The sequence below is a fragment of the Chelon labrosus genome, assembly GCF_963514085.1.
Source record: "Chelon labrosus genome assembly, chromosome: 4".
Lineage (NCBI taxonomy): Eukaryota > Metazoa > Chordata > Actinopteri > Mugiliformes > Mugilidae > Chelon > Chelon labrosus.
Window position 1 is genome coordinate 4049575 of NC_140340.1, and position 10903 is coordinate 4060477.

Consider the following 10903-nt stretch of genomic DNA (forward strand, 5'->3'; position numbering starts at 1 on the left):
CACTTCCTACTCATTTCTAAAAATGCACACATGCACTGTATACATAGTGTAATATATATATATATATATATATATATATATATATATATATATATATATATATTTACCCACTGGCAAAAAGTGTGAATAAATTAGGTTGGTCTTAGTTCATACAACAAAATCGCAACCCAGACTTGGTGGGTAGTGTGCAGATGTGTTAACATTGAAGTTAACATTTATAACTATAAATATCTACTTAATGTAGATATCTATTTAGATTAAATATTTATTATTATTATTATTATTAATAATAATAATAACAATAATAATAATGGTAATAATTCATCTATTTAATTAATATATATTTAATGTAGAATTTATTTTTTTATTTTTTTCGTTATTAATTTATTGTTGAGTTATTTAAGTTTGTGCTGTTTATTTTCCTTTAAAATAAAAATAAAATAATTTTAACGTCTCCATTCACAACTTGTGTCGCTCTTCCCGGTGTCTCTCCGTGTCCGTTACCGAACAGGCAGTGACCTCACGGCGCCATATTAAAATGCTCCCTCCTCTTCGCCTGTGAGATTGTAGCTTAGCAGCGGCAGCAGCTAGCCACCAGTCTGCTTTTTTTTTTTTACATCCACAAGACTGACAGAGGGCAACGGCGTGATGGAAATTGACTCGCTCCAAGAGGCGCTCAGAGGTCATTTCAGTGTATTTCGATAGTTTTTGTGTTGCTTGACACCTCGTGATATACACGTTTAACCGAAGCCGCTCTGTTTTAGAAAATAAACGTGTTGTAGCCGAGTGGCTAATGTGGCTAAGCTAGCCACCGCTACGAGCTAGCTGGCGCTAACGTTACGAGCGGTTTCACGGAAATGGTTAGCTTTCTGTTGAACACATTAGCCAGGAAAGAAGGCTAACAAGATACGATGCCTTTAGTTGTCTGTACTTCCTTACACGTGTGTGTTTGTCGTCGGTTTTTGACAATGTGTTCGCTAATATTTGTTTCTGATATGAAATATGTGGTGAGTGTCACCGGCTATTTGAAGAAAACTGTTTGCCGGCTACGCTCTGACATGCTAGCTCCTGCGCTAAACTTAAGCTAGTTGTGGCTAGCAAGCGACCTAGCTGGGGTGATTATGTAAATAGCTAACGTTTATGATACAGTGTGTGTTCTGTCTAAGTGTCGTCAGAGACCTGTTAACCGGCTTTATTCAGCTGACTAAAGTACATGGCCACCGCAGGTAGTCAGAACAGCCAGGTCTAATGGCAGAGTTGTCACAGCATTGTTGGTTTAGCCTGGATAAATCAAAGCCTGTTCGTCTCAGCTGCCCAGAAGAAGATATATTTGTTTGTTTATTCACCCGGTGGTTCAATTTCTCCCCTACAGATTTTGATAAGAAAGCCAAGAAGGAGGCTTCACCTCTTCTGGAGCAGTTTCTATGCCATGTTGCCAAGACTGGAGAGACCATGTAAGTGAACACTGTAAGGCCTGTTAAAATGCACCCTGCTTTCTGTTTCCAGCACACATGAATACTTTTAAAAGTGACTGGGGAAAAAAGGTGTGCTGATGCTGTGTAGAGGTGTGCAGCCAATGAGCTAATTTCACAGATGTAGACTTTGACTGCAGTTTATGTCTGATTAGTGGTCAGACTTTATATGGGGCCTAAATGTATTTGTTGCACACAGCTGTTAAGCTTTCCACTGTAGTGCGACTAATTGGCTTTTATATAGAATTTTATTTGCACCAAAAGCCGTGTTGCCACTTTAAATTGCTCAGCTCTGTTCTCACCAGCAGAAAATGTTTGCCTACTGGAGGAGTTTTTAGAGTTTGAAGCACATTTTAATTGGAATACATAGACACTGCAAATATGCGAAACAGTAGGAGTTGTTATTGGTTGACTGGGCCATAAAACACATGAAGAAAAAAGATGTATAAACACTCAGTTTTGGATGCAAAGAAGGAGAGATACGTGGGGACGGTATCAGGTCTCACTTGACCATAGAAACATTATTTTAAGTTGACGCTTTAGACCTGTACTTACCTTTTAGGGTTTCCTGCGTGTGAATGTCTTGTGCTAGATGTGTGTCCGCGGCGTATTCTGAGTACGTTCTGCTTTCCCCATAGGGTTCAGTGGTCTCAATTTAAGAACTACTTTCTATTTAAACTGGAGAAAGTGATGGATGACTTCAGAGCATCAGCACCTGAACAGAGAGGTCCTGCAAATCCTAACGTGGAGTCGGTTCCATTTGAAGATATGAAGGAGAGAATCCTGAAGATTGTGAATGGGTACAATGGGTAGGTACTCAGCTGACGTTAGAAGGTAGTAGAGGGATGCACAGAAGACCTGGACAAAGAATCTCTGGCTTCTGACAACAAACCACTGATAGATTGCCTCTGTCTCATCATAACCGCACAATGCTTGATAAAATATTACCAATTAAGTCTCTCATTTGTCAGACATCTTCTCGCTGTAACATCCTCGGATGAGGTTTGTCGTTACGTCTGATTAGTAAAGCACCATTGAATATGGAGATATTTACAACATTGGGAGTTGGCTTTTTTTATATGCAGCTTCCAAAATGGGAGGTATTAAACATTTATAGCACGTTTATTGAGCATTGTTTGCACTAGTTATCACACCTAATATGTTCTAAATTCTAAAATTCGATGTTCTAAAAAGTTACACACTTTCCTTTTAAGGGAAAGGCTCAGCAGGTAACATAGTGAGGCGTACTCTCACACATACACGTATTCAAGCTTGGTTTTGGTTGAAGGCAGGTGTAAAACAAATATAAAAGATTGGGTTTGGCACGTATGTGCTTAATTCGACCCTGTCTATTTTTACTAGTGTTTATTCTTATGAATATACTTATATGACAAAGTATTTTTGAGCAAAAGCACCTGCAGATGGTGGTGGTCATGGTTACACCACACAACTTTGCTGCATGTGTGGTACTTTAGTATTTTTTGCTCCCTGCTCATGTCGATGTGCATGTAGCATGTAGAGTTGTTTCTCTTCTAGTTTTCTTACATGGACGTATCTTTTACTGTTCCACAGACGAAATCCTTCTAAATGATAGACCTTCCACTTGCTGTATGTTTAATCCGTGTCTCATTTCCCTTGTTTAGAATTCCGTTCACGATCCAACGCTTGTGTGAGCTACTCACAGAACCCAAGAGGAACTACACAGGGACAGATAAGTTTCTTCGGGGGGTTGAGAAAGTAAGTCCTAAAAGCTGCACAGTTTTATTTTTTATTTTTTTGATTTCTTCAGCTTTTAAACTGAAAGAGTCTGTTACTAATTTGGCAATTCTTGTTTCCCGTGTAGAACGTAATGGTGGTAAGCTGTGTCCATCCAACCTCAGAGTAAGTGTTGTGTCCAGATTTATGAAATAAAGTGTATCTTAATATTATATGCATGTTTTTTTTGTTGTTGTTGTATTGATTGATCTTTACATCTTCTTTTAATTTGCCTTTGCAGGAAGAATGGATGCAGTGCAGTCAACAGAATGAATGGAGTGATGCTTCCTGGAAACACATCTGCCTTTACAGAGAGGTTGTGTTGAGGACATATTTCAAATTTGGATAGTCAAAAAAAATAACGATAAATTTTACAAATATTATTTAATTCCCTTTCTCTCATTTTTTTTTTTTTTTTTTTTTTAAATTAGTTTTGCTTGTCTTTTTGTCAGGAAAGTTAACGGTCCAGGAACCCCCCGACCGCTGAACAGACCGAAGTTGTCTCCGGCTAACTCGCTAGCAGCTAACGGTCTGCCAGACAGCACAGACAACAAAGACCTCAACACAGAGCAAGAAGGCAACAAAGACTCCAGGTATGTCGGAATCTGTATTGCATCAAAAAAAATAAATAAATCTGTTCTTCAAATAGAGCTACCAGAATCATGTCTTTGTCTCTTGTTTTTGTTGTTTGTCTCTCAGTGAGGACTCGGCGCCCGGGGGCTCCCTGGGGAGCTCGCTGAAGAACAAACACCCAGACGCAGAGGAGGACATGGAGGCTGAACAGCAAGAGGTGAAGAGACTCAAGTTCAGCAGGGAGGAGGAGGAAGAGGACGACGACGAGGACGAAGAGGAAGAGCAGGAGTTGGATACACAGAGGCCTTTACTTGCTGCTTGCCTCTCAAAAGAAGCAGAAGCCATGGTCCAAGAGGAGGAGGAGGAAGAGGAGAAGGCTCCATACAGCAAAGAGAATGAAGCCTCCAGCAGTGCTGCTACCACTGAAGACCAAGGTGGGTTTTCTTTGATGCTGTGAGTTCATTGTTTATTGATTTATTTATTTGGTGACGCATTTGTTGAGGAGAAAATGGTGTGTTCTTATTAGATGCTATGTAACGTAAGGGAAAACGGCATTACAGCAGTTAGACTTAAATAAAAGTCAGTCAGCTCATATGCTTTCTAATTGTTTCCCCCAGTTGAAAAACGTGTATTAAAACGTTCCCGTAGGGTAGCCAGCAAAAGCAACTGGAGCAATGTTACTTGAGCTTGTTTGCAAAACAAAACAATCATGCATTATATCACGTAGCAATGTACCAGCAGAGTATTGCCAGCGGGGCTTAATTTTATGCAGATGATCTTTTTGTTTTTTGTATTAGCAGTAATGTAAGCTAGGATTGTGAAACACTTTAAATCACAATTTTAATTCGCTGACATGGAAACTTAACTTGGAAAGTGTTGTGTAATATTGTGTAAAGTCCAACTAAAATTCCTTTCCCACGTAGTGCTACACTATTATATATTCCCTGCAAAACCTCTTAGACGTCAACACGAGAAAACTCAGGAAATAGACGTAGCAGTTAGCAGTTACAGCTTTACCGCCACTGTTCTCTGGTGTGCGTCGGGGGACAACTTCTGACTTCCTGCCTTCTGTGTTTTTCTGTGCCATCTTATCACATGGACAGAAGTTTTGTCACGTAGGGTTCGACTCGGATAAGTTGTGATTTGGAACCAGCTCGTTCCGTCCAGGCAGCACCCGCAGATTCAAATATAGCTGCGTGCCACAGTTCAGTGTGATTTCCTTTGTCAAAGCCGGCACCAGCAAGTTCAAGTGTCGCTTGTTCTCGGTTTTATCGTGGCATAATATTTGTGTTGCCATGTGGAGATGTGGAGGTGGGTGGATGGGAGGCTCTGGCATGATTTACAGTGTCGTTGATTTATTTATTCTTTTTTTTTTGGTTGGCCGGTTGCTGTTGACGTTGCATTGTCACGAAATCCGCAAAAGTTGTCAACTTCAACTTGCTAAGTTGTGATTAGTCGCAAATTAAAGGGGCAGTCTTTGATGTTATGTGTCCTAAAGTGGAATGGAAGTTTAATTAAAACAATTTTTCGCTGATTAAAGGAAGCGTTGAATCACTTTTAAATTTTTTTGAAGGTAGTAGTTTTGATCTTTGGTAGAAGGCATGAAGCCACGAAGTTTGGATAAACTGACTGGCTGTAAGAATGTGTATTTGTTGCATTGCCAGGTGAATATTTGCCAACATTATGCAACGTTAATTTCAGTTGCTCCTGAACTTGCCACACACCTGGCCTGATTTGAACATGCATTTCCGCTTTTCTTCTCCCCCCTACAGAACCGACTAGCAGCACGCAGGCCGAGGTGTGTGCAGGCTCAGGTCAGGAGGCGGAGCAGGCCGAGAGGGAGGTGCCGTGCGGATCCGAGGAGGAGGGCAGCGACATGGATCAGACGGAGCAGCAGGCACCCGCAGGCGTCCTGGAGAGCCCCGAGACCAGCAGGGACAGTGAGGAGAGCAACAGCGACCCGGTCAGCAGCAGCAGCAGCAGCAGCAGCAGCAGTAGCAGTAGCAGTGGTAGCAGCTGTAGCATAGAGGAGAGTGCAGAAGCAGCCAGAGAAGACGTAGCTCTCGCTCCCTCCAGCAGTACGACTGAACCTCCTACAGAGGGCGCCATGGGAAGTGCCATCCTAAACACTGGGACCACCGAAGAGCCTATGGAGCAGGACTAGACTGAAGGCCCCCTGCAGCCATGTGTGACCATAAACCAGCTTGTCCTTGAGTCCAGCTTGACTCTCACTGGGAATGAACCTCATACACAAGACGAACGCCTCGTCCCGCTTTTGGACACTCCTCCAAAATGGCTACCTGGCATTGATGTGGGCATACTAAAAAAAAAAAAAAAAAAAAAAAAAAGTTCACTGGAATATTTTATTGACCTTCTTCTCTTCTATTTTAAGTTTCCCCCTAAAAGGGTTTGTTTGTTTGTTTCAGCAGCCTTTAATTTCTCTGCTGGATTTTTTTGTTGTTTTTAAGTTTAATTTTTTCCCTTTCAATGGGGCGGGGGGGTGGTTTGAACGCCGTAGTTGTCGGGTTCATTTCTCAACACCACTCATTCCAACTAGTTGTGCCAGGATTGGTAGTCTTGAAGCTTAGTGTAGCACACTACCACGGCCAGAACAGAGCCATACCAGCCCTTCATTATTTAAGAAGGGTTCAAACATTTCTGTTCCTAACTAAAGGGTCATGTATGAATCGTTCCTGAGTCAAACAACTGAATCTTAACCCCCCCAGATACCACCATGTGTTATTCCACCAACATCAAACTTTCCCTCCCCATCCTTGAGAGACGTGAGACTATTTTTTTTCTCCCCCTCATTGTGCCCGCTTATTTTAACCATATTTCTTTTTGCAGTGATACACTACCAATCCCACTGAACGATACTATGACGCGCTACCTTTTCAGAGGCGTCCTGTAAAATGAGATATTTTGGATGCCGATAGACCAACATAATTTATATGATCATTTCAATTCAGTGAGTTCTTTTTGGAGTATGTTTTCGTTTCGTTTCGTCTGCCAGTTGTAGTTTCTAAAACCAGCTGTAAGTACAAAGACGACCGCTTTCTTTGTGTCGTGATGTCACCATGTTGTTTCACCGACCGATATCCAGAGCAGTTTCTGGTTTCCAGTTCTACACCTGTTTCTGCAGCTGTACTTTTTGATATTTAGAATTTTAAATTTCTGTAAAGTAGATTTTTGTAGATTGTAATACAGTATGTGTTCACTGCCTTTGTGAAACCATATATAATTGTATAATTTCTGTGTATACTCTGAATGCTTCTGCTTTCAACGCGGCATTCAGAAACAGCAATAAATGTTAACATTTTTATGTGTGGTGAGTGTTGCTTACTTGTGCACAGCGTTGCTTTTAACCCGTTCACTCTGTGTATTACTGGTTTATGTAATGTACCCGTTGAACATCCTGAATTAAGCTGCAGCTGTTTGCAGCAAAAGGATAATTTGACTTGGAGCAGAAAATGGCCGTGTTCAAAGAAAACCAGTTTGTGCAGTTCTGTCCTCTGGTTTTCTGGAAAAGCGAGTCATGAGGACATGAACCGAAAGACCGGTACTGTAAAACTGAATATTTTCCAGAATTTACAGTAGGTTAAATTTATTCCAAATCCAAAATATTAAAATAGTACACATTAGACTTAAGATACCAGCAGCACAGACTCGTAAATTGAATTTCCTGCCACACAGTATGCATTACCTGGCAGAGTATGGAGTTTTACAGTGAATGTCAAAGATATTAGTGCGACAATGCTGCACCTTCAAATTCATCTGAACAAACAAGACAGCATTTTTCCCCAATAGTGTTTTATTAGTTTGCACACTGAGCCCTACACACTCGCCACCTGATGAGCCTTTCATGTAGTATGAAACTGGGGCACAGCTGGAAATGTGATTACAGCCCAGGTGTATTTTAGTCTGATTTGATGACTGCAAGGTCTCTGAATACTCATCTTTTCCTTTCCTACAACAGATGACTTGTCAAGCAGTAGAAAAACAAAACAAACAGGTGTTGCTAACAATGTTAGACACTCATGGATGTGGGTAAGAACCAGGGGGCTTCCAGGGACGTCTGTGAGGACTTTAAGCCTGAGAAGGGTGCTCTCTTGCAGGGCTCCAGTCCTCGCCAGCTCCCCTTCCCTCTCAACGAGGGTAAGAACATTTATTTCCTCCCCTTTAAGAAGCCATTATTAATGTTATTCAACAACAACTGTTTTACTCACTGTAATATGTCTGCATAGCGTTTCATGTTCCATCACAAACAAGTCGGCGACCCAACAATTTAGTCGACATCAAAGTGTACAGAAAACCCACGGACCAGCATCTATTAATTGAGTCCCACCACCCTCTGGAACACGAGCGTCCAGCACAGACTGTACCAGCAAGGACAGAAGGTAATGAGAAGGAACAAAAAAACACATCAAACAAACACTCAGAACATGTGGACATCCAATCTGGGCTTTTGTCAAAAGCACAAAAAGGTACGCCAGGAAAAAAAAAGGGACAAAGAGGAAGGGAACAAGAGGAGAAATATTGCCACATGGCCGGGTTATTAACAGAAAGTCGGGATAATTTTCAGTTGACACCACCTCCAAAACATTGGTGACTCATCATTAAATCCTTTGCGATCTCAATACGTCCTGGAGGTGTTCACACCTGTCTTTTACGCGATTGGATCCCCCAGATCGGACCTTAAAGCCAGGTCTGAACAGGGCCTTTGTTGGAGAGGTGTTTTTCTCTGTGGATTTACATTATCATCTGTCACCGGTGTCTTTTGACTGCTGACATTTGCCCCGGCTCTCAGAGGAAATAAAGAGCGGACTGCATTAATCCGTGCAGCGCGGTTTAAGCTTTGAAGACTCGTCTCCGGGGAGACAAATGCCAGGTCAGGAGGGATATATGTAAAAACAGCTTGACACCAGATGTGGTTTAATTTGACCCCGTCCTTATATGAGCGGCAGATGATACCACGCTGGAGGAAGGCAATTTTCACAGGCTTCTAAGGAACATCAGTGGTCTGCAGAAATGTCCATTTGACACTGATACTCTTTAGCTCATACAGTCGCTGGCCATCTTGTTTGATACACCTGTTGATGGCAGAATGAGGAAGAAAGGTGATTTAAATTTGAACATGGCATGGTTCTGAGCATTTCAGAAACTCCTAGTGTTCACAGAGAATGGTCTGAAAAAGAGAAAGTGTCCAGAGAGCTGCAGTTGCTCTGTTTGCAAAATGACAGAGGATGACTGGACTGGTTCAAGCTCATAAAAAGCCATTAGTGACTCAAATAACCACTCGTTACAGCCGAGGTGTGCAGAAGAGGACCTTTGAATGCACGGCACACAGGACCTTGAAGTAGAAGATGGACTACAGCAGCAGAAGACCACACGAGTGCCACTCCAGTCAGCTTAGAACAAGAAACTGATGCTACGGTCCACAACGGTTCACCAGAACCGGACAATAGGAGAAGGTGAAAAGGTCGTCTGGGCTGACAAATCTTGATTTCTGCTTTGACATTAGGATGGTGATGAAAAGCATGAACCCATCCTGCCTTGTAGCAACAGTTCATCTAAACGACCTGGCCTTTGGGTCCTGTGGGTTGAGGGGAGGGTCCTCTGGGATCATCCCACTGATACTTGATCAGTTTGAGGCCAGGTCAACACCTTGTGCTGTTCTTCATGTTTTTTTTGTTGTTGTTGTTCCTAAAGTGTTTTTGTGTGTGTGTCTGTGTCAGGCTGCATCCTGCTGGGGATGGCTGCTGCCATCAAGGAGTGTCATTGCTATGGGGTGGGGGTGCCTGGTCTGGTCTAGGCGGGTGCTACATGTCTAAGTAACATCCACACCAATGAACGAATGTAATTTACTTCTGCTGTCAGTGGTCATAATGTTGTGGCTGATCGGTGTATATATCTACTGCACTTGCGGAGTTTCTCTGCCTTTCTCAGTGCTTGCAGCCTCAAGAGAGGAAGACTTTATCGCAGTCTTGGAGAAAATATATCCACCAGCTCGCGGTCAAATGAGAAATTAGATGACCATAGCTTCACCTGGCCTCCCTGAAACACACACACACACACAAAAAAAATCAATTAAAAATCAATAGGAAAGAGAAAATAAATGATTTGAAAACCCTGCACATCCTATTAATTGTCTCAGTGCTAGGTGAGTTTATATAGATTGGTTTATAGAGAGTTGAGAGTGAAGACCTTGATTAAACACCTCAGTAAAAGAACTATGAAATTAAAGTCTCCCTCATTTGGAGGACGTCCTCCCTGGAGCTCCTTGTCATTGAACTGCTGTGGGCCTCAGCGCTCCCGGAACTAGTTCTACATCATTTTTTCTTTTTCTTCAGAGAGGAACTTCATAATGAAAAGTTTTGGTCGGCAGCGGCGGCTAAGTGGAAAGGACGTGAAGAGTTGGACACACTTGGCGACGCTGACGGGATTAAGAGAAGACATGTACGAGGAAGTCATTATAGCATATTCTATTAGATGGAGGGCGTACATTTTGATATTGGAGCGCGTGAAGGGACTCAACAGGATTTAATAAAGGTCACAGATGTCCCCTCTCTGACGGGTCGGGCTCTTTCCACGCGCAATCTCCGTGTCATCCAATAGAGGGTACTGTTTAGTTTCTGAGCCAGACCAAACATGCTCATAGAGTGGCCTCTGACATCAGAATGCAGACAGAGTCTTCATCCTCCTCCTCCTCCACCTCCTCCTCCTCCTCTTGCTGCTGCTGCTTGTGACACACTCAGTATGTCTCCTTACTCACGCAGGCATCATGACCTCCTTCAGCTCCGTCCAGAGCTGTCTGCAGGATGAACCCTCGCTCGTCTAATTTTCTTTTCTCTCTCCATGAGGGCACTCTGCTCGTGTACACTTGTGACTGAATATGAAGATGATATAAGCTTCTTTTTACTTTTTTCTTTTCATCTCTCTATTGTCAGAATGCCAGTCGCAGCGCTCGCTTGCTTCTGCTTGCACGGTTTACCTGCAACACATTCATCACGCCTGTTCGAAAAACCACAGGCATCAGATCAGCTCCCCACGCGTCTCATTTCTCATGGGAGAGATATCTTGTACCGGAGTGATCTAGAATCGGT

General features: G+C 42.5%; 1 protein-coding gene across 1 annotated transcript; it reads left to right on the forward strand.

Annotated features, from left to right (window-relative positions):
* The first annotated feature begins 543 nt into the window (after positions 1 to 543).
* On the forward strand, positions 544 to 7122 carry ppp4r2b (protein phosphatase 4, regulatory subunit 2b). Its single transcript, XM_084543365.1, has 9 exons — positions 544 to 682; positions 1373 to 1454; positions 2111 to 2281; positions 3116 to 3209; positions 3316 to 3353; positions 3469 to 3543; positions 3680 to 3820; positions 3927 to 4234; positions 5573 to 7122. Exons 1-9 carry the CDS (start codon positions 649 to 651, stop codon positions 5962 to 5964), a joined length of 1335 nt encoding a protein of 444 aa, XP_084399491.1. The 5' UTR covers positions 544 to 648; the 3' UTR covers positions 5965 to 7122.
* The last annotated feature ends 3781 nt before the right edge of the window (positions 7123 to 10903 follow it).